At 40.7% G+C, this 21,777-nt stretch overlaps 1 protein-coding gene across 12 annotated transcripts in view; it reads left to right on the plus strand.

Annotated features, from left to right (window-relative positions):
* Positions 1-21,777, plus strand: part of TNIK (TRAF2 and NCK interacting kinase) — a 416,471-nt gene that overhangs the window by 346,988 nt on the left and 47,706 nt on the right. For all 12 annotated transcript variants that reach the window (XR_013528405.1, XM_035278926.3, XM_035278927.3 and 9 more), the window contains 5 exons: positions 1,317-1,481; positions 4,273-4,512; positions 6,720-6,826; positions 18,545-18,708; positions 21,249-21,346. Coding sequence is in view for 11 of the 12 variants with exons in the window: in XM_035278926.3 (XP_035134817.1) it covers positions 1,317-1,481; positions 4,273-4,512; positions 6,720-6,826; positions 18,545-18,708; positions 21,249-21,346 (774 nt within the window). In the remaining variant the exon portion in view is untranslated. The remainder of the gene's footprint in view (positions 1-1,316; positions 1,482-4,272; positions 4,513-6,719; positions 6,827-18,544; positions 18,709-21,248; positions 21,347-21,777) is intronic.

Genomic DNA, 21,777 nt, shown 5'->3' on the forward strand with positions numbered 1-21,777 from the left:
TGCCTCTAGAAAAATTCAAAATTGGATAGGGAGGATGAGGGAAAATAGCTCTTTCAAATTTTTATTTCAAATCAGGCAGTAAAATGAATAAAGATTTTTAGCTGCTACATAAGAAATATGCAAACAGACATGAATATTGAACACCTGCATGGGGGCTCTTAAAATGCTCAGACAGTGAGTCAGCAGAAGAGAATTCAGGCCATGCATGTGGGGAGAATGGTTGCATTGTCCTGGTGGCTTTGGGAAGCACAACAGTCAAACTGGTCCTCAAGAAATCAAGGACAGGACACAGTTGATCTGGAAGAAAAGTCACAGAATTTTTAAAGTTGTCTAAGATCTTAAGCTGTATCTTATAGTGTGCATCTTGTTTATCTAAATTCCTCTTTAAAACTGTCCTCCACGACAGTCTTTCTGCTGTAAATATGTACTAAGGGTAATGATTACCTGTTTAAAAAGAGCATTCACTAGTTCTGTGAGCACTGCCCATGAGGCACTTGGGACCTGTTACCTGCTTTGGGCTGAAAGAGACTCTGGAAGGAGGGGAATGACGAGGAAGTGAAATAGCCTGAGAGAAGCAGGGTTAGAGGGGAAGCAGGAATGAACACCACATGTGTAGAAACAGGGAGGAAGAGAGGGGAGAGCGAGACAGTGCAGTCCAAGCAGGGCATGAAAGAATGACAGGGGCCATTGTATTTGAGGAAGCAGGAAAGACAACTGGGAAGAAAGACCCTTAAAGAGAGAAAAAGAAAGTGACACAGGAAGTCTATTCTAAACAGGCCACGCTCATTAATTAGGCAGCCTGGAGCCCCCAGTTGCCTATCAGTAGGACACGTGAAGAAACGGAGGGTGCATGTTCTCAGCTTCAACCTCTTGTTCTTCCTCTCATGTCCCATGAGTCAACCCAAAGCAATTTTCAATGTTCCCCAAGCCATCTAAATGCATGCTACCATTCCCTTTGATTGTCTAGAGTGCAAACTGTCTCCCTCACTGACCCCATGGCATTAGGACCAATCAGTAAGATAACATCACAATCCATGCGAGAAAAACTCTCAGCAGGTCACAAATTCCCTGCTAACGGAACAACACAAGATAATGGGTTAAGCAAAGAGTGGTGGCCTGGGTGTTCTACATTTTTGTTGTTGTTGCCAGTGTTTGCTCTTTGCAAATTCTTGATGCAGAGCAGAAATGGAGAGTTTTGGCTCCTTAAAATCAGTTGATCAGAGGATTCAAATGGCTGTGCAGGTGACTACAGAAAATCCTTGCTAGAAGGTGGATCTACTTCTACACATTGAGGCTGTCTCTTTTTTGGCTTGTAGGTAGAAGAACGGTCAAGGCTCAACCGGCAAAGTTCCCCCGCCATGCCTCACAAGGTTGCCAACAGAATATCTGACCCCAGTCTGCCCCCAAGGTCGGAGTCCTTCAGCATTAGTGGAGTTCAGCCTGCTCGGACACCCCCGATGCTCAGACCAGTCGATCCCCAGGTATAATCTCTCCTCCATTCCATCAGGCATACCAATAGGGTACACAAGAAAACCTACTAAAAGCCTAGGGAATTGTGACATGGATTCAGGCATAGGACAATCAAATTATGACCCTTAATATATAATTTTTATACTCACCAATATTGAAGAATAGAAGAAAAGGTAAGAAAGTAAAAAGCATCACCCTTAAACTTGAGGCAACTGTAAACTCACTTCTATGTAAATTGGCCTCCCTGGGGACCCGTAGGAGTTTCTGCAAAATAAGAACAAGCATCCTTTTAGTTACAATTATGAAAACTAGAATTCATAGAGAGCTTTGAGGTGTGTGTATATGTACACTGTATCTATACGTATAAGATTTCATTTTCTTGGGACTTTGACATGAGCCTGAAGCTGGAAAAATTAAATGGACTTGGTTAAATAAAATGACATCTTCTAAGCCAGTGGTTCTCAAAATGTAATCAATGGACCAGCAGCATCAAGTCTCACTCAGGAACTTGATAGAAATGCAGATTATTGGGCCCACTTCAGACCAACTGATCTGTGGGTGGGGGAGGGCTGGCAGTCTGATTTAACAAGCCCTCTAAGTGATTCTAATGTACTTTGGATTTTGAGAATGACTATTTAAAGCTATACGGTAAAGAAAAAAGATTACTCCACTTTTAGGAAAGGATGGAGTTTCCGGAAGCGCTACAGGACTTTGAAGTTATAGATGCTAAAATGAAATATGAAGTGAAATAGATTATGGAATTCCATGAAAAATAAAAATAATATAGTTTCTTCTGCCAAATGTCTTACATTTCTTCCAGGCATCCACTTGTGTTAAGATTTCCATGAAACTTTTCAGGGTCACCTTTGAAATATGCAATGCTGTTTGAACTGGAGTTAAAAGAGTAGTGATAAAACCAAGTATTCTTAGTGTTTTAAGTTTGCCTTTAATAAATGAAGTCCAAGATTTTTCAGCACCAGCCGGCTTGGCATATCTTCCTCTCGGTTATTTTACATTTGTATATCATTCTTTCATGTCTAACCCACAAAAAGATACATTTTTTACAGGAATTTCTATTTTAATATACAAATATCCTCTTTGAAAACCCCTGACTTTGACCTTGGTAGGTACTTTGGCCTTTAAAAGGGAAGAGGAGAGGGAAAATTTACTTTATGAGAGCAACCAGAGAGTGAAAATATAGATATTCTGTGACAGTTAATTCATTTAAGCATTCTTCAGGTGCTTCAGTTTTGGGGTTGTGTGGTGTGGGGGTTTTTTTGTGTGTGCATACATATATATATATATATATATATAATTTTATTTATTTATTTATTTATTTATTTATTTAGAGATGGAGTCTCACGCCATCACCCAGGCTGCAGTGCAGTGGTGCGATCTTGGCTCACTGCAACCTCTGCCTCAACCTCTTGAGTAGCTGGGACTACAGGCATACACTACCATGCTTGGCTAATTTTTTATATTTTCATAGAGAAGGGTTTTTACCATGTTGCCCAGGCTGGTCTCAAACTCCTGAGCTCAGGCAGTCTGACCACCTTGGCCTCCCAAAGTGTTAGGATTACAGGCATGAGCCACTGTGCCTGGCCAATATTATTATTTAATATATCTAATGATATTTAACATTAATATAAATCCAAGGGGTTCTCTTCTGGTTGAAGCTTAACATTCAGCTAAACTGGGCTTTGAGGATTTTCTCTGAACTGTCATTAATAACATTCCAGGACTTAAATTTCAAACCAAACAGGATTTGACAGGTCCTTGCACAAAATAAATATTAAACCAATGTTTGTTGAATTAACAGTTTGATTTAGAAGGCACTCTAGATTTTTTTCCAACCGGAATTTATGGGACACCTTCCCCATGCTGGGCACAGGGCTAGCCTAGGGGATACGAAGACAAGCAGGACAGACATAGCTTCTGTCTCCAGGGAGCTCACCTTCGTGAAGTAATAGGGGATACACTTAGATAAGCACTATCTATGAGGTGTGAGCAATGCTATGGCAAAGTGGTGCTCTGCACTCTAGATTTTAATGATTTGTCTTTAAGAGCCACAATTTCCCTAAAAGACTGCCTGTCTTCCCCGCGTGAACAATATTACCACATGCCTAGTTGGCCCAATTGTGATACTTAACTCAAACAGTTACATCCTGGTGTCAAGAGGTATATGACAGCATAGATGGTAAGAGCCAGCACAGCAGAAGGTAGAATATCATAGAGGCCTATGGATGTAGAATGCCTGGGTTCCAGTCCATGCTCCAGCAGGTGTTAGCTGTGTAATCTAGGGTATCGCTTAACCTCTCTGCACCTTACATTGCTCGGGTGTAAAATGAGGGAAATGATTGTATCCACCTTGGGATGGACTCACTGCGTTCATAACAAGTAAGATATTCTGAGCAGTTTTTGTTTTACAGAGCAACACTCTCCAAAGTGAAAGCTGGGGGTTTTAAAGGAGGAAGTTCCTAATGTTAGAAGAGCAGTGCCTATAAAATATATGGTATTGCTGGTCAATAAATATTCACTGAATATACAGTAGTTATTGTTATTATTTCACTTCTTCCACTGACCTAGCATTCCCAAGTAAATCATTTAACTTTGTGCCAGCCCCACATATCATTCCAATGGAAAATTTTGAAGAGCTGTTAAAAATATGCTATATATAGTTGTGATAGACTCTCCATAGTCCAATTCTTGTGCCCTTGAACTTTTTTCCTTCAGCTGATTGAGGTACCAGCTGATCTGCTTTCTCTTCTAATAGTGCTGTTTTTATGTTGTTTTCACGCTTAGATCCCACATCTGGTAGCTGTAAAATCCCAGGGACCTGCCTTGACCGCCTCCCAGTCAGTGCATGAGCAGCCCACAAAGGGCCTCTCTGGGTTCCAGGAGGCTCTGAATGTGACCTCTCACCGCGTGGAGATGCCACGCCAGAACTCAGATCCCACCTCTGAAAACCCTCCTCTCCCCACTCGCATTGAAAAGTTTGACCGAAGCTCTTGGTTACGACAGGAAGAAGACATTCCACCAAAGGTAGTATTTACTGGGGGGTTTCTTATCATCACCAGCATCACTGATGATGATTATTTTTACCACTATTCCAGACCTTTTGTCGTAGTGGAGAATGTGACAGTGCCAAAGCACTTTCCCTTCTCATGTTTGTTTTGGTCCCTCTTCATTCCCCAGCTAAGATTTCGATTGCCATTTATCATATCTGACCTTTATTTTCCCTCCAAAAAACTGAATTCAGGTAGATTGAAGCATGTATTCTATGTCCAAAATTAGAACCCTCAAGCCCAAGTATTCCAGACTGTTATTTTGCTGTCCATATTAAGAAACAGAGTAATGGCTATTTCATTAATGACTGCATCTACATTAAGACAATTGAAAACCTCCAGATAAAAAGTAGAGAATTGATGTATTCCTATTTTTAACATCACAAAGTGAAGCCAGATTTCAGGAGTGCAGAAGATAGTATTGTTCTTAGGATATTTTATTTGCCCCCATTTTAAGGAAAGCTCTTTCTAGGCCAAGTCATAATTTAATTTCATCTTCAATGAACTACTAAGGAAAAATCTTTGGGGTAAAATGACCAGCCATTCCACTGGACGGAACATCTCTGAGTCTGAGTTCTTTTGTTTTCCTATACCAAGTAATTACTCATTCCAAGAAATGTTCTGGAATGTGGCTGTGTGCATCTGGCTACAGACAACCTGGAAGTATTTCAAAATGCTGGAGATATTTTTTGCATCAGATTCTTCCTGGTTCAGGAATCCCCCTTTTCCTAAGCTTAGCTTAGAGGCTGTGACAAGTAGAATGTTCCACAATTTCCAGAAAATGCCACTGTTAATTCCAGAAGAAAAGAAGCTTTTACTTAATGATTTACAAATACATTGCCTTATCTTCCTCTCAAAAGGATATTATGACCTGAGTCCCATTATTCTGAAAATAGCCAATAATTTTTTGAGATTCTTTGTGGAAGCAGAAATGCCATCAGAAAAAGGGGTACATAGGGAGCAAAAGTCAATATAGAAAATAAGGTGGGCAGAGGGGCAGACACAATCAATGGAAAAACTGAAAATTGAAGTTATTGGTCCACTCTCTAAAAATATGCGGGCATATATGCATAAAGCTAGGAGAATATTTTAGATGAATTCAAAAACTTAGGTTTGAAGAACTTGTTAGGCTCTTTTTTCTCTACAACTATTTATATTTATGGTAAGGAAAAGAAAAACTAGTAACAGTAATATTTAATTTGAACAGGTGGTAGCATTGATTTGGTGACTCTGCTTTACTGACTCATCTTTATGTTAAAATGAATGATAATTAAATTTTCAAAACAAAGGATGACACTTTACACTGAAAGCAATTTCTATGCTAGGATTCATAATATGATTCTTTTAAATAATGGACTCCTTTAGTGTACTGAAAATATTTAATTTCATTTTTTAAATGTCTGTTTAATACATTGGGATATACTTGAATTCTACCTTAGGTTCCCACCAAATAAGATAATACATTTTCCTCCCAGGTCTTTCTGGTACTTACACAGCCTTTTTGAAGATCCTTCCAGTATTTTCAGTATTAATTCTGCTTTGTATTATGTTGTATTAAGTTCGCTAATTGACCAAAACACAGTGCTTTTGGTTTTTGGTTTCAGCACGTAATTGCAAATCAATTAGAAAGCAGAAACATTCGGGATTTATTGTAGTAAGTTCTCCAGGCTCACCAACAAGTGACTTAGGTCCCAAGCTCTGCCCTGCTATTCTAGCTTCTCACCAGATTTCAGAATTTCCTTATCTGTTTATTAGTTGTCATGTAAGCTAAAAGTGGAACTTGGCTTTATCTGAGTGGCTGTTGGCTGATGCAACTTCTAATGAGTTAACGGTGCTCTAAAGAGATTCCTGGTATTCACCATTTTTGCCCAACCAAGAGAAGAGAGGTCAATTATTTTTAGCCCAGTGTATCAAAATTATTAGCTTTACCTATCATTAAATTTGTCTTTAAGATTGAGCATGATCCTCCTTAATGGTTGCTGAATTTGCTCATTGTTTTTGCCAGTAGACCTTTCTTTGATTTCATTTAGGGAGTTTAATATTTCTTTGAGGAATGAATGAAAGATAGTCCTTTACTGTTTCAGATAGTTTCTGTGGCTTCTGGAAAAATCATCAGAAAGGAGGGTTTTCTGACGATAGGAAGCTACTTTATGGAAAATATTTCTGAATTCTGGTTTCTTCCAGGTGCCTCAAAGAACAACTTCTATATCCCCAGCATTAGCCAGAAAGAATTCTCCTGGGAATGGTAGTGCTCTGGGACCCAGATTAGGATCTCAACCCATCAGAGCAAGGTAAGGAAGGAAGGTGGTTAAGGGTGAAAGAAAAAGCTCCGGCCCACCTGTGTCATAATTGCTTTCCTAGAAATGCCTGCGTTCCTTTTTCACTTCAGAGGCATATTGACGTTCCACCTTCACTGTAAACTTTGATGGTCCAGAACACATGCCTTTGATTTCTTCAGTAGCTTTTCAGAGAAATCAATATTCAGTGGGGGGCTCATGAGTTAATTAATTAATTAATGGGGCAACCCAGAAACCAATCAGATGTACCTTAGCTGACAGTTTTTAACATCTGAGAGTAAAACTGCGAATACAAATCTGGCTGCAATACCCTTCAGAGACTCCCTTATAGACTCAGCAGAGCAGAATGACCTGCTATGGCCTGTTTCGAGGTGATTTTCAGCATCAGGTTGAGAAACACGCCCTGGGAACCACTGAGACATTACAAAGCAATTACCAAGGAAATAGTGACCAGCTTCAGAGCTTCTCCAGCTTGGCAGTTATAGAAGGACGAGCTCTTACGAGGAAGTTGCCTCTTGGGCATTACGAAGGTCACTGAAATACGGTTATGCTACTCTTGCTCTGTGACCTCCTTCAGAATTTCCTATCAATGATATACGTTCCTACAGTCAGGAAGTTGCATCCACTTCCACTGGTTGGTGTAGAGGTCTCCAGAAGCTGGAAAGTAAACAATATCTTTACAGTGTCTGAGCAGATTTTCTATGGTAACAGATGCTGTTTGCTGTTATAGTTCATCAAGCTTCCCTCAGATTTTTCATGATGAATACATCACTTTTTAGGATCAACTGAAATAGCAAATGGCCTCTGCGAAGGCTATAAAAAGGATGTGCTTTGGCAAGCTGTTTTATTCTTCATTGTGTTCACAATAAAAGGACCCTCCTTTGCTAGTAAGGGAGAATGACTGGAAATGAAGCTTATGATTACGTGCACATATCTTTAAAATATGGAATGCTTTAAATCATAGAGCTTTAATTTTCCTCTTCACATGAAAAGCCTTAGGGAAGGGGTCAGCCTGGCAATAACTTGGAACTATACTAAGAACATGAATCCCTTTAGGGCAAAGATGCTGGCCCATTCTGCTTGGAATTACCAATCGCAAGAGGTTCTGAATGAGCCATTTTTTTTCCAGAGACTTGTCAGGTTCACACTGAGCTGGTGTTGCTAAGCAGCACTGAGGAAGACTAGGACCACTGTGACCAGGCAGCCAGAGGAACGTTAGTGCTGGATTGCCAGCCTGAACCTTATCAGTGCCCCTCTTCAAGCAGCAATCAATCCCTAATTATCAGTGCTGCTTCTTTTGAACCCTGCCCTTGGGGCTCTGTTCATTGGATCAGTTGCTTAGAATTTTAGTTTCTTTAGATCAAGCATTATTTCAACTTTAAGTATTTTTCCTTCTGTCAACCAAAATGAGAGAGAACTATCATTATATAGTGAAATAAAAAGCCGCTTTCATTCCCTCTGAAGTGCTATTTTAATGACATTAAGGCCTAAGATAATTGGTATTTGATCTTCAGTGGCTTAAAAAATAATGAGCTTTTTCTCTTGGAACCACTTGGATATTATACTTTATGCAAAGAATGCTGACTTTGTCAGAGACGGCTAACATTTTTCTACTTACAGAGGAAGGGAGGAAGTGAGCTAAGAGGTCATAGTTACTTCCCTACGATGAAAGTCAGAGATGAGGGGTGGAGGGGTGAAGAAGCCTCTTCTCTGCAAGTAGCACAGTCCTACAGAACACCCCTTTTTATGCTATCATGTATCTCCATGTGACCACCATTTCAGATGTAAATCACATTTCCAGCTCTAGATTGCATTGCGTTTTTAAAAGCTTCAGGATTTGGTTTATTTACTGTGACAGCAATAGCTTTAGTTCACCTTTGTTGCACAGTATAATCACCACGAGTTTAGTGACCTGAAAGAATAACAGTTTAATATTTCTCACCATGCTGTGGGCTGGCTAAGGAGCTGTGCTGCTCTCGCCAGGGTTCACTCGTGCACTGTGTGGTTGGGTCAGCTGTACCTCATGCTCCACGTGGCCTTTCATTCTGGGCTTCTTTACCCTTTGATGATCTCAGAAGAGCATTTAAAGAGGGAAAGCTCCAATGCACAAGGACTTTTGAACCTTTTGCTTGTGTCATCTTTGCTGATATCCCATTGGCCATCACAAGTCACCTGGCTAAGCGCTGAGTCAGTATGGAAAGGAACTCCACAGGGACATGGACACGAAGTCATGTGATTCTGCCATTACTGTGACACAGACCCCTACTCTATGTTGGTCCTAATGAAGTCCGCATAGTTCTTTTTGTGCCATTTGTCAGACGACCACCCATCCATAAAGCCATTTCAAAGGGGTTGCTTTTAAATAATCTGTCCTCTACAGTGCTTCTAAGCTTTCCTGTACTTGGTCAATGTTCTGTGTTTCCTCCCAGTCTTTTCTTTGAAGTGACTCCCAAGGGTGACTAGAAAATTAGCCAAGTTAAAATGGATTCCAGTAAAAATTACACAGCTAATAAGGGACAGATTCTGGATGTTTTGTTCTTATCATTCTTTAATTCGTTAAATTCAGCAAATATGTACTGAAGCTGCATGAGGCCCTGGGACCAGTGACTCAAACCAAGACTGCCTGACGCCAGGGCCCAGGGGTCATAATATACCTGCTGCTCTTTGGGACTATGGGTACTAGTAGGGGCAGAATTATACTTCTTGCCTCACTTTCTTATTTTGCTTTAGAGTCAATATGTGAATTAACTAAAAGAGGCAGAACCTCTCTCTTCTCCGGTGGCAAACTTAGGGACCACAAGTTTAACATAAGTGTCTCAACCCAGAAGGAACCTGGACCCTCAAGTCACCACTTAGAGAACCATCAAGGAGAGCAGTTCTACCTGTGTATATTGTGATGTGAGTGAGAAATAAACCACTGTTGTACTAAATCCACTTTTAAATAAAAAAAACAAGGCAGAGCCTAATGGTTAAGAAGCTCAGTTTTTGCTTCCTGCATTTAGTAGTAATGAACTCCAGTTATTAGGTGCAAGATTTTTTTTTTTTTTTAATGTGGAGTTTCACTCTTGTTACCCAGGCTGGAGTGCAATGGCGCAATCTCGGCTCACCGCAACCTCCACCTCCTGGGTTCTGGCAATTCTCCTGCCTCAGCCTCCTGAGTAGCTGGCATTACAGGCACACGCCACCATGCCCGGCTAATTTTTTGTATTTTTTAGTGGAGATGGGGTTTCACCATGTTGACCAGGATGGTCTCGATCTATTGACCTCGTGATCCACCCGCCTCAGCGTCCCAAAGTGCTGGAATTACAGGCGTGAGCCACCGCACCCAGCCAGGTGCAAGATGTTTTATAGTAACTGCAGAATGTGCGATATTTTTTGATAGTTTGGGAAACAATGCTTAAATGAGTAAACTACTTACTACCCCTGAATAGAAGACTTTTGAGTTAAAATGGTCAGTATGTAAGCATGTACCTATACCTTGAGGAAAAAAGTAAAGCTTTTACTATTTTGAATATCCTTCCTTCTCCCCAAAAAAGCCCCTATTATGTCACTCTTGCACTGTCCCTATGCACGACACCAAATCAAAGAGCCCTATAGAAAATATATTTTTAATTATATACATTATTAAGCAGTTACAGCTGTGCAGCCATCGGTTGGTCAAAAAGCGTTATTGGGCAATGCCTGCAGTTCCCTGCCTTCTGCCTGATTAGGGCAACTTATTACTTATTTCTTCATTTAGTGAACATCTCTGGAGCATACACACACATATGTCTCATATGTATATGTCTCATTCATATATATATATATATATATATATACACACACACACACACACATACACACACCAATTTAAACAGTGTAACAATTCTGTGAGGTGCTATGATCACCCTCATTTTACAGAAGGAGAAATTGAAACTAACATGTGTCCAAGGTGAACAAAAGTAAGTGGTAGAGCCGAGATTTGAGCTCTGAGAGCCTTGCACCGAAGTCTACATTCTTAAGCACCATTCTGGGCTAATTTGTTCAGCATGGGTACAGCTTGCTTTGCTGCCTCATTTTCCCAAGGCAAAAGAGCCCTTGATTTGTCGACTGACACAGCACCATTTTGTTCCCGCCACTCTCACCGTGTGCTTTAGTGAGTCTGTTAACAGCTCCTCTTGATCTTACTGTTTTTTACGCTAATGTTGTGGCAATCACTACCTTTTCAAAGCTGTTGTCCCATGAGACCCATTTATATAGCAAACACTTCCCTTCTGGAGCTAGACCTAGTGTCATCAGATGCTTTTGATAGTTCCCTTCCTAGATGGCTAAAGTCTGGGAAATAACACAGTCACCCTGACCCCATGCAACTGTTCCCTGCCCTTCCTTCTCATGCATATGTAGCTGGGAATTGCTCAGACTGCAATATCAATAGGTAAGTCTCACCTGTTATATAAATTCCCAAATGCCTCATGCTGTGAGGGTGATCAGTTGAATTCAAATCAAGATTTGATCATTTTAAAATACTATTTGTAGGCCAGGCATGGTAGCTCACACCTGTAATCCCAACACTTTGAGAGCCCAAGGCGGGCAGATCACCTGGTCAAGAGATGGAAACCATCCTGGCCAACATGGTGAAACCCTTTCTCTACTAAAACTACAAAAATTAGCTGGGCATGGTGGCGTGTGCCTGTAGTTCCAGCTACTTAAGAGGCTGAGGCAGAAGAATGACTTGAACCCGGGAGGCAGAGGTTGCAGTGAACCAAGATCACACCACTGCACTCCAGCCTGGAGACAGAGTGAGACTCTATCTCAGAAAAACAAAAACAAAAACTATTTTTAAATATCCCAAGCACTTTCATCCTTAACATTGATGCATGTATTCTTTTTAAAGTAAATTATAATTTGATCAAACAATTACATTCAGAATATGAAAATATTCAAATTAACTCAGAAATACCCAGTCAAACCCAATGACTAAATGATCAATTTAAAAAAATAATTCCCTGTCCCATCTCAAACCTATTTTCTTATGGCTCATTTCTTCTCATTGGCTGTGTCATCAAAGAGCAAAGTGGAGTGAAATTTGGCAGTCAGCCAGTTAATTAAAGGCTTGGCCCAAGCGTTTGGGCCACAAAATTACTTTGTAATTCCAATTTTCTGTTTTGACTTTTTATGATTCAAATGAATGGAATAATTGCCACATTTTCACTTTACTGGGTGTTTTATAGACCAAACGGCATTATCTGCAGTAGCAAATGTCTGAACTAAAAGTTAGCATTTAAAGAAATCCATTTGGATGTTTTCAGGTTTTTACACTTTCGGATCTGAATAGGCTCAGTTAAGATGTGAACATGAGATATCTATTATTTCATGGGATTCTTCTGAAATTGATCCTCTTAAGAGCATTTATCTCAGACCCCACAGCCCCAAGGCCAGATGATTTAATACATAATAAAGGAGAGAAAAATGTGAACAGCATGACATTTTCTCAAACCACTCATGTTTTACCAAAAGAAAAGGTAGAAAAGGCATTGTAAAGTTTTCTCTATTTCTGTGTGGTAACATAGAGACGAATACTTTTCAGTCTCCAGCAGCAAAAATAGCAACCTATTAAGATCAGCACCCACACTGGTTAGCTCTGGTGAGGAGAACTTGCACTAATGAGGTCTGTCCTGGTCAGGGATTTAATGCCCATGGGATCCAATTAGCTTTACACAGGAAGAGACTCTGAGCCCAGTCAGGACATACGCTTACCCCAGCTGCTTCTGCTAATGCCCATGTTCCTTTTTACACAGGACAGCCCTGCCCGGCCTCATCATCTGACTTGGCAGCAGCCTCCTAACTGGTCTGCCTGCCTCTCTCCTAGTCAGTCATTCACGTGCACCGTAGGAGGTACACATTCTCCTCTAGGCTTCAAAGGCCATTGTTATACAGCTCACCCTTTTCTTCTGATCACTCTACTCTCCCAGGTTTCCAAACACAGACTTGGTACTCGATTTGGCTGGTGTCCTCTCTGCACCCACATGCATCAGGAAAAACAACCCAGCCCTGTGTCTGCTCCGACTGTTCCCCCAGCCTTCCTGCTCCCTGCTGTAACACCCAGTCAAGTTCTTTCTCCTTCATAACACTGCTGTCGACCATTCCAGTCTGCACTAATGGTTCCCTAAACTCCGACAATAGTCTCCTTCACATACAACATACAGTTTTGCGATGCTCCCTGTTGTCTCCACAGCATAAATCCCATCTCCATGATTATGCTGTAACTTGACTGTATGCCCTGCGGCCTGTGCTTCTCCTCCATCCCTCATGCTGGTCCAGTAAGTCTCACAAAGTTGGTGCTTAACACAAAAGTTTTGGCTAAATAATCAAAGGAGTGCCACATTAGAACAAGTAGCTCTATCCTGCTACCACACCAGAGCCACCATGGAAGAAAACTCAGAGCATCTATCACCAGCTACCCTCCTCTCAAGAGATTTTTTATTTTTTTTTGTAATACAAAGAATACTATATGACCGTTCCACAAAATGAAAGCAACTCCCACAAACCTTAAAATATTCACCATTCTTAAATCTGCAATACAGTTGGTGAGCAGTACATTTTCTAGCACAGATATTTTTGGAATTATTTAATTATGCATAATAATTTCTGACCACTATTGTTTAATAAAAGAGGGCAGTGTGGAAGAATTTGCTATTGGGGAATTAAATGAGATTGTTTCTTTATTTTAAAAAATGAAAAATTTGAAATGTAGATTATTTCAGAAGTATTACACATTTATCATTGTAGACATTTTCTCAATGAAGAGTAATTCCAGTATGAATCCAAATCTATTTTAGTCAATTTGATGCAAACAATTGTCATAAAAATGGTTACTTCACAAGGAATACCATTAAAACATCACACATTTTGGAAGTTTTTCTTAAGTTTACCAATGATCACTCTGCAACTGATTTCACTGTTAAGTTGACTTAGCAACCCCTTCACCACAAAAGTTTCAGAGATAATATTCTTAGAGTCTACATTTATATGATCAAATTAATGAATCATGAGAACATATTTATTTATTTATTTTTATTTTTATTTTGAGACGCAGTCTTGCTCTGTTGCCAGGCTCCAGGCTGGAGTGCAGTGGTGCGATCTTGGCTCACTGCAACCTCTGCCTCCTGGGTTCAAGCAATTATCCTGCCTCAGCCCCCCGAGTAGCTGGGACTACAGGCGCATGCCACCATGCCCAGCTAATTTTTATATTTTAGTAGAGATGGAGTTTCACCATGTTGGCCAGGATGGTCTCGATCTCTTGACCTCGTGATCCGCCCACCTCAGCCTCCCAAAGTGCTGGGATTACAGGCGTGAGCTACCGCTGATGCTTTCCATAGTCACTATCTAGTCCTACGTAATCAAATGTTTTTGACAGATAACATTACCACAAAGCAAGATTCTTGAGTTTCCAGAAAGAAATCGTTTGGTTTAATTGCTGCTTATAAAGTTGCCATTGGTGACCGGGTTATTGGTAGAATAAACTAAACATGTCTCAAAGGAAGGGGTCGTATCATTTTCAAATTTATTTGAGAAACATCTGACATCCAAAACAGTACAGAATACCTGATACATACTTGGTACTCTTAAACTGGGCAGAGCAAAGTTAAAACATAAAATTATGTTTTAGTAAAATATCTCATGGCATTAAAATCATAGCTGTATGGTGGCTGTTAACAAAGTCTGTTTGGGGAACTGAAGATGTTAGAACCAGGGAGGAAGCTGACATTAGATGTTTCTCTTCTCAGCATCTGAGTGGCAACAGATTTGAGCTCTGAGTTTCAGGTCTCCCTAAATTATCCGTGCCCAGCACTATGTAAATCTAACAGAAAAATAAAAAGTCCTATGAGTTACACATTTTAAAGGAAGCTCTTTATAGAAACCTTGAGAATGCTACTTATTTTTTTTACAACAAAATCACAAAATCCTCAGCAACTGCCTCCCACCACCACTGCTTAGATGTCTTATGTTTTGGTACAGCTTCGCTGACGGCCAAAATTGCCTAGGTGGTCCTGCCTCATGCTTCCATATGGCTCTGTGCTCACTGTGTGAAATGGGCTGTGTGTATCTAGCTAAGCTCACAGAGAGCACAGACTATGTCTTGTTCATTATCATATCTCAAATGCCTGACCCAGAGTGAGGGAATGGATTCTGCTTTTGTGGTGGCAGTAAAGATATGAAGACAATCGGCCGGGTGTGGTGGCTCAAGCCTGTAATCCCAGCACTTTGGGAGGCTGAGGCGGGTGGATCACGAGGTCAGGAGATCAAGACCATCCTGGTCAACATGGTGAAACCCCGTCTCTACTAAAGATACAAAAAATTAGCTGGGCATGGTGGCGCGTGCCTGTAGTCCCAGCTACTCGGGAGGCTGAGGCAGGAGAATTGCCTGAACCCAGGAGGTGGAGGAGGTTGCAGTGAGCTGAGATCGCGCCATTGCACTCCAGCCTGGGTAACGAGGGAAACTCCGTCTCAAAAAAAAAAAAAAAAAAAAGATATGAAGACAAATACAGTGATAACTTTTTATAGAATGGTGGCCAGTAGCCTGCCAACAAACAAGTTTTGTCTTGAATTTGCATTTTATAATAATGATAAAAAACTTTGATAATAGCCTAAGTATACGTAGACTTCCTGCAAGCAAATAATAACAAACACTCCACCAGCTATATGAACAGAGGATTTAATTAAGCAAGTCACAGAAGAGAAATTACAAATGGCACATAAACATGAATAAAAATTCTTCTACCTCAATAGTAACTTTTTAAAATTACACTTAAATAATGAGATACAATTTAGCATAAAATCTTGTATAGAGTGAAATGAACCATCACATTTACTTCAGTGAAAATTAGTCATACCTTTATACATTCATACACACATATGCACACACCCACACTTACACCTGTTCACCCAACAATTCTAACTGCAGGAAATAGAAATGTGATTGGCTATTCGTGTGCAGGGAGATTATCATCTCACCATTATGTGTCACAGCAATGTATTTGAAGCATCTTAATATTTAATAGTAGAGGAATGGCCAAGCTAACTCATCTACATAATAGACAATACAGCTATTACACAAGCACAAGAATATGCTCACAATGAAGGTAAGGGAAAAAAGCAAGGTGTAAAACCAAATATACAGTATGCTTCCATGTATACAAAAGAAAAAACTGAATATAGAGTATGCGTCTATACATACAAAAGAAAAAAACCCCGGCAACTCTCAGTCTATTCTTTGTTTCTATGAGTTTGATGTTTGTAGATTCCACGGATAAGTGAGATCAGGTACAATAGTAAAATATAGTTGAGTATCTCCTGGTACAGAGATTAGGTGTGTTGCTTCCTTTTTTTCCCCCTTTTAATATGTTTCAAGATTTTTAACAATGAACACAGAAAAAAATGTTTATAAGCCTTCTTTGAAGATTGACCATCCAGAGCTAGTACTATAAAAAATTATTTATTATACTTTAAGTTCTGGGGTACATGTGCAGAACGTGCAGGTTTGTTACATAGGTATACATGTGCCACGGTGTTTTGCTGCATCCATCCCCCCGTCATCTACTTTAGGTATTTCTCCTAATGCGACCCCTCCCCAATCTCCCCATCCCCTGCTATCCCTCCCCTAGCCCCCCACCCCCTGACAGGCCCCAGTGTGTGATGTTCCCCTCCCTCTATTCATGTGTTCTCATTGTTCAACACTCACTTGTGAGAGAGAACATGCAGTGTTTCGTTTTCTGTCCTTATGTCAGTTTGCTGAGAATGATGGTTTCCAGTTTCATCCATGTCCCTGCAAAAGACATGAACTCATCCTTTTTTTATGGCTGCATAGTATTCCATGGTGTATATGTGGCACAGAGCTAGTACTTTTAATGTGATGAACAAGAGTTCATCCTGTCCACATCCAGTATCTGGTCAGAAACTCTACAAAGGAAGGTATGACTGTCATCTTCCGTTGACCCCTTCCTCTCAAGATCTTATAAGCGCTCTCTTTACTTTTTTGTACTGGGGACTGGACTATGCTTGTGTCTATTAATGGCATGATCTTTTTCCCCCTAGCTTTACTGAGGTATAATTGACAAATGAAAGGTATATATATTTACAGTGTACATGATGTTTCGACATATGTATACAGTGCGAAATGATTACTAAAATCACGTTAATCAGTATATCCATCACCTCACATAGTTAGCATTTTCTGTGATGAGAACATTTAAGATCTCTCTTAGCAATTTTCAAGTATACCTTATTATCTGTAGCCACCATGGTGTGCAGATTTCCAAAAGTTATTCATGCTGTCCAACTGAAACTGTAATATTTGACCAACATGTTCCCATGCTCTTTCCTTCCTAGAGCCCCTGGCAACTATCATTCTATTCTCTGTTTCTATGAATTCCATGTTTGTAGATTCCACATATAAGTGAGATCATGTAGTATTTTTGTCTTTTTGAGAGAGAGAGAGAGAAATCATATTTTCTTGATCCATTCATCAGTGGACACTCAGGTTGATTCCGTATCTTAACTGCTGTGAGTAGTGCTGCACTGAGCATGGGAGTACAGCTACATCTTCAATACAGTGATTTTTTTTATATTGACTTCATTTCCTTTGGATATATACCCAGAGGTGGAATCTCTGGATCCTATGATAATTTTATTTTTAGTTTTTTGAGGAATCTTCATACTGTTTTTCCATACTGACTGTACTATTTTACATTCTCACCAACAGGGTACAGGGTTCCCTTTTCTCTGCATCCTCACCAACACTCATTATCTTTGTCTTTTGAGAAGAGCCATTCTGATAGGTGTGAGGTGATGTCTCATTGTGGTTTGGTGGGATTTTTAATTTTTTTATGTTTTTATTTTTTGAGACACGGTCTCGCTCTGTTGCTCAGGCTGGAGTGTAGTAATGAGATCATGCCTCACTGCAGCCTTGACCTCCTGGGCTCAAGTGACCCTCCTACCTCTGCCTCTCATGTAAGTGGGATGACAGGCACGTGCCAGTATGCCCAGCTAATTTTTTGTCAAGATGGGATCTCACTATGTTGCCCAGGCTGGTCTGTAACTCCTGGCCTCAAGTGATCCTCCCACCTCAGCCTTCCAACGTGCTGGAGTTATAGGTGAGAGCCACTGTGCCTGGTTCATTGTGGTTTAATTTGCATTTCCCTGATAATTAGTGATATTGAGCATTTTTTTTTCATATTCCTATTGGCTATTTGCATGTCTCCTTCTAAAAAATGTCTACTCGGGCCGGGCGTGGTGGCTCACGCCTGTTATCCCAGCACTTTGGGAGGCTGAGGCGGGTGGATCACAAGGTCAGGAGATCGAGACCATCCTGGTCAACATGGTGAAACCCCGTCTCTACTAAAAATACAGAAATTAGTTGGGCATGGTGGTGCGTGCCTGTAGTCCCGGCTGCTCAGGAGGTTGAAGTAGGGGAATTGCTTGAGCCCAGGAGGTGGAGGTTGTGGTGAGCCGGAGTCGCACCATTGCACTCCAGCCTGGGTAACAGGAGCGAAACTCCAGCTCAAAAAAAAAAAAAGTCTATTCAGTTCCTTTCCCCATTTTAATTGGTTTTTTTCTTGCTATTGAGCTGTTTGAGTTCCTCATATATTTTAGGTATTAACCTTTTTCAGTATGTGATCTGCAAAACTGGCAAGGTCTGGAGAGTGTAACCAATGTGCTCTGCCACTTACACAGCAACCCTGATCTCCGGAGAACTGAGCCCATCTTGGAGAGCCCCTTGCAGAGGACCAGCAGTGGCAGTTCCTCCAGCTCCAGCACCCCCAGCTCCCAGCCCAGCTCCCAAGGAGGCTCCCAGCCTGGATCACAAGCAGGATCCAGTGAACGCACCAGAGTTCGAGGTAAAACTTTCTCTTACCTTTACCTGGCAATGCTGCCTGGGAGGAAAGCTGTAGACAGGGAACAAGGTTAGTTACTTCCTGACTCTGGTCCAGGCATGCCCACCACTGTGTGATCCTGAAGAGCCCCTCAACTGCTCTCAACTCGTCTCCTCTGGGGAGTGAGCCACTGTCCCTAATTATGTGTGTGCCATCAGTATGGACAAAATCCTTTCTAATCTCAGACACCAGAGTTTTCCAGGGAGATCACCAAATGTCAGTCTTATTTGAAAATACAGTCACTTACCAGTCACCTGAATTTCTGTTTCCATTTGATTGCCGGTTTTCAGAGTTTCATTTGCCTGCAAATGTTCTGTATCCATTGCACCAACTGTCCTGTTTAGTATTCTGAACATAGTTCGCATACATAGTTCAGAATAACATGTATTTCTCAAAATGAAATTCAGTCAAGACTAACGCAGAATACTCTTAGAGGGAATAAAATCTTTGACTTAAAAAACATTTGATTCCTCTGGTTACTCCTATTAGGTAAAAATTAGACTCTCTAAATACATAATTCAAATTATTATTATTTGAGACAGAGTTTTGTTCTGTTGCCAGGCTGAAGTGCAGTGGCACAATCTCGGCTCACTGCAACCTCCACCTCCTGGGTTCAAGCAGTTCTTCTGCCTCAGCCTCCCAAGTAGCTGGGACTATAGGTGCACATGACCATGCCCAGCTAATTTTTTTTGTATTTTAGTAGAGACAGGGTTTCACCGTGTTGGCCAGGATGATCCTGACCTCCTGACTTTGTGATCCACCCACCTCAGCCTCCCAGAGTGCTGGAATTACAGGCGTGAGTCACTGTGCCTGGCCTCAAATTATTTATCATTGCTTAGTTTCCATTAATGGGAAAGCCTATGAAAAATATTATTATTGTGCAGGAGATGATACATAATAGTACATGTTTCTAGCCAGTTAAAATTCACTCTTCCAGAATTAACTTCTTCAGAAGATAATTTTGCTTCCAAGTGATAAAGACCAGTACTTTGATTGCAATTGGAGAAATACTGACATACTTGTAAGTTTCTCTGTCTGATGAAAACCTTCAGTTCTTTATTCTTTCTTAGACTCTATTACATGCCACCTCCTAATACCCTTATTTTATCTCCTAAAACCCTTTCAGGGTGTTAAATAAGTAAAGTCACTGTATTTCCATTTTGAAAAGCTTGATATCTAACATGTGATTGATGTTCACATCTCTGAATTGGGGTACGGACTGGCCAATAGCTGCCTCTATATGCATTCTTCTGATATCGACAGCACATCTCAGAGCTGTCTACTATATGCCTTTGTTGCCTTGATCCAAATATAAATTTCCTTAATTCAGAAAACCACGAGGTGTGGTGGCTTATGCCTGTAGTCCTAGGTACCCAGGGGGCTGAGGTGGAAGAATTGCTTAAACTCAGGAGTTCATGCTGCAGTGAGCTATGATGGCCCCACTGCGCTTCAGCCTGGGTGACAGAGAAAGCCCGTCTCTAAAAAACATGTAGGAAAGAAAGACAACATCCATTCTGTTACCGTTTTTCTATTTATAGGCAACTTCATATTCTTAGAGCAAATAAACCAAAGTTAAATACATCCCATTTTCATTCCCTGGTCTGATCAGGCTTACTTTTTATTGCCTTCAGCCCCTCGTTTTTCTGGATTAAAAGGGCGCTTGTATCCCCAGTATGTCCCTGTCCAAGAAAGACCACTTGAAAAAAAAATAAAACAACCTCTCCCACCCTAAATTGTGTCTTCTCCACCTGTAGGCTCATAGACTGCAGAGATGCCACTCGCTCTGCAGCTGTCAGGGTTCCGACCTTGCTTTCTTACCTCCAGTCTCGGGCCCTTCTCCCGCCCTCATCTCATTCTTTCATTTTTAAAGGGCTGAGACCACTCCCATCCCCAATTAAAAAATATTCCACCAAATAAAACAGGTTTCTTTTTGTTTTTCCTCTCACAAAATTTCATGAAAATAACCTATCCTGATTGGACAAGTAGTAAAAGAAGAAAACAAGCATAGAGCCTTAACTTAGGTTCATTTAGCGTAGTGATTGAGAATAGGACTTTCAGAAATCAGACAGAACTCCTGCTCTGCCCTATTTCAGTGTGACTTCAGGACAGCTGTGGCATCTTTGCAAGTCTGCGTTCCACTGTAAAATAGGAAAATAGTGCCACATCATTGGGTTGAAACGAGGATTAAATGAAATCATTGACATAGAAAGCATTTTCTCTGAGCCTGACACATAAGGAATGCTCAGTAAGTGGCGGTGGTGGTACTTGCTACAGGTTTGTTTGTTTTTTTAATTGTTACTAGTGACTTCCAGGTGACAAGCCTAAATGTGTTTGCCTGAATATTTATTATGTTTTTCATGGATGTGCTTGAGGATTTGCCCAAGTGAATGACGTGTTCACTGAGTAATACCAATGTGATGACTCGTCACAGATGATTCATTAAGAACTTGAGCCAGCACTTTTTGATGGCCATCTCTTTCTTGGTCCTGTGTTTTTTCCTCTAGCCAACAGTAAGTCAGAAGGATCGCCTGTTCTCCCTCATGAGCCTGCCAAGGTGAAACCGGAAGAATCCAGGGACATTACCCGGCCCAGTCGACCAGCTGTGAGTGCTTTTCTCTGCAAGAATTTTGAACTCTTAATTTACCAGAGAACCCACAGGATTAAGTAGTTGGGGATACACTCATGATATGAACAAAAATTGCTGAGATTAGTAAACATGGATGCTAGAAACATCCAGAAAAAAGTCATACCTGATTAAAAAAGAACAAAAGATATCTTGGATCGTCTCCTCTGCCTTTGGATATTTGCTGATCCTTAGCAGTCCTTTAACAATAAAACAGAAAGAGAAACAACTCATATCATTCTATAATTTCTACTCAGCAACTTTGGCAAAATGTTCAAAGGAGCAGTTAAAGAGACTTGGGCACTTTCTATGAATTTCTTTTACCTGCTCTACTCTCACCCCCTATGATTTTCCACATGAATTAATATGACAGTTTTTCTGCTATTTTTCATGCCTCCAAGACTAGGTTC

The sequence above is a fragment of the Callithrix jacchus genome, chromosome 17 (assembly GCF_049354715.1).
Source record: "Callithrix jacchus isolate 240 chromosome 17, calJac240_pri, whole genome shotgun sequence".
In the NCBI taxonomy this organism is placed as follows: domain Eukaryota; kingdom Metazoa; phylum Chordata; class Mammalia; order Primates; family Cebidae; genus Callithrix; species Callithrix jacchus.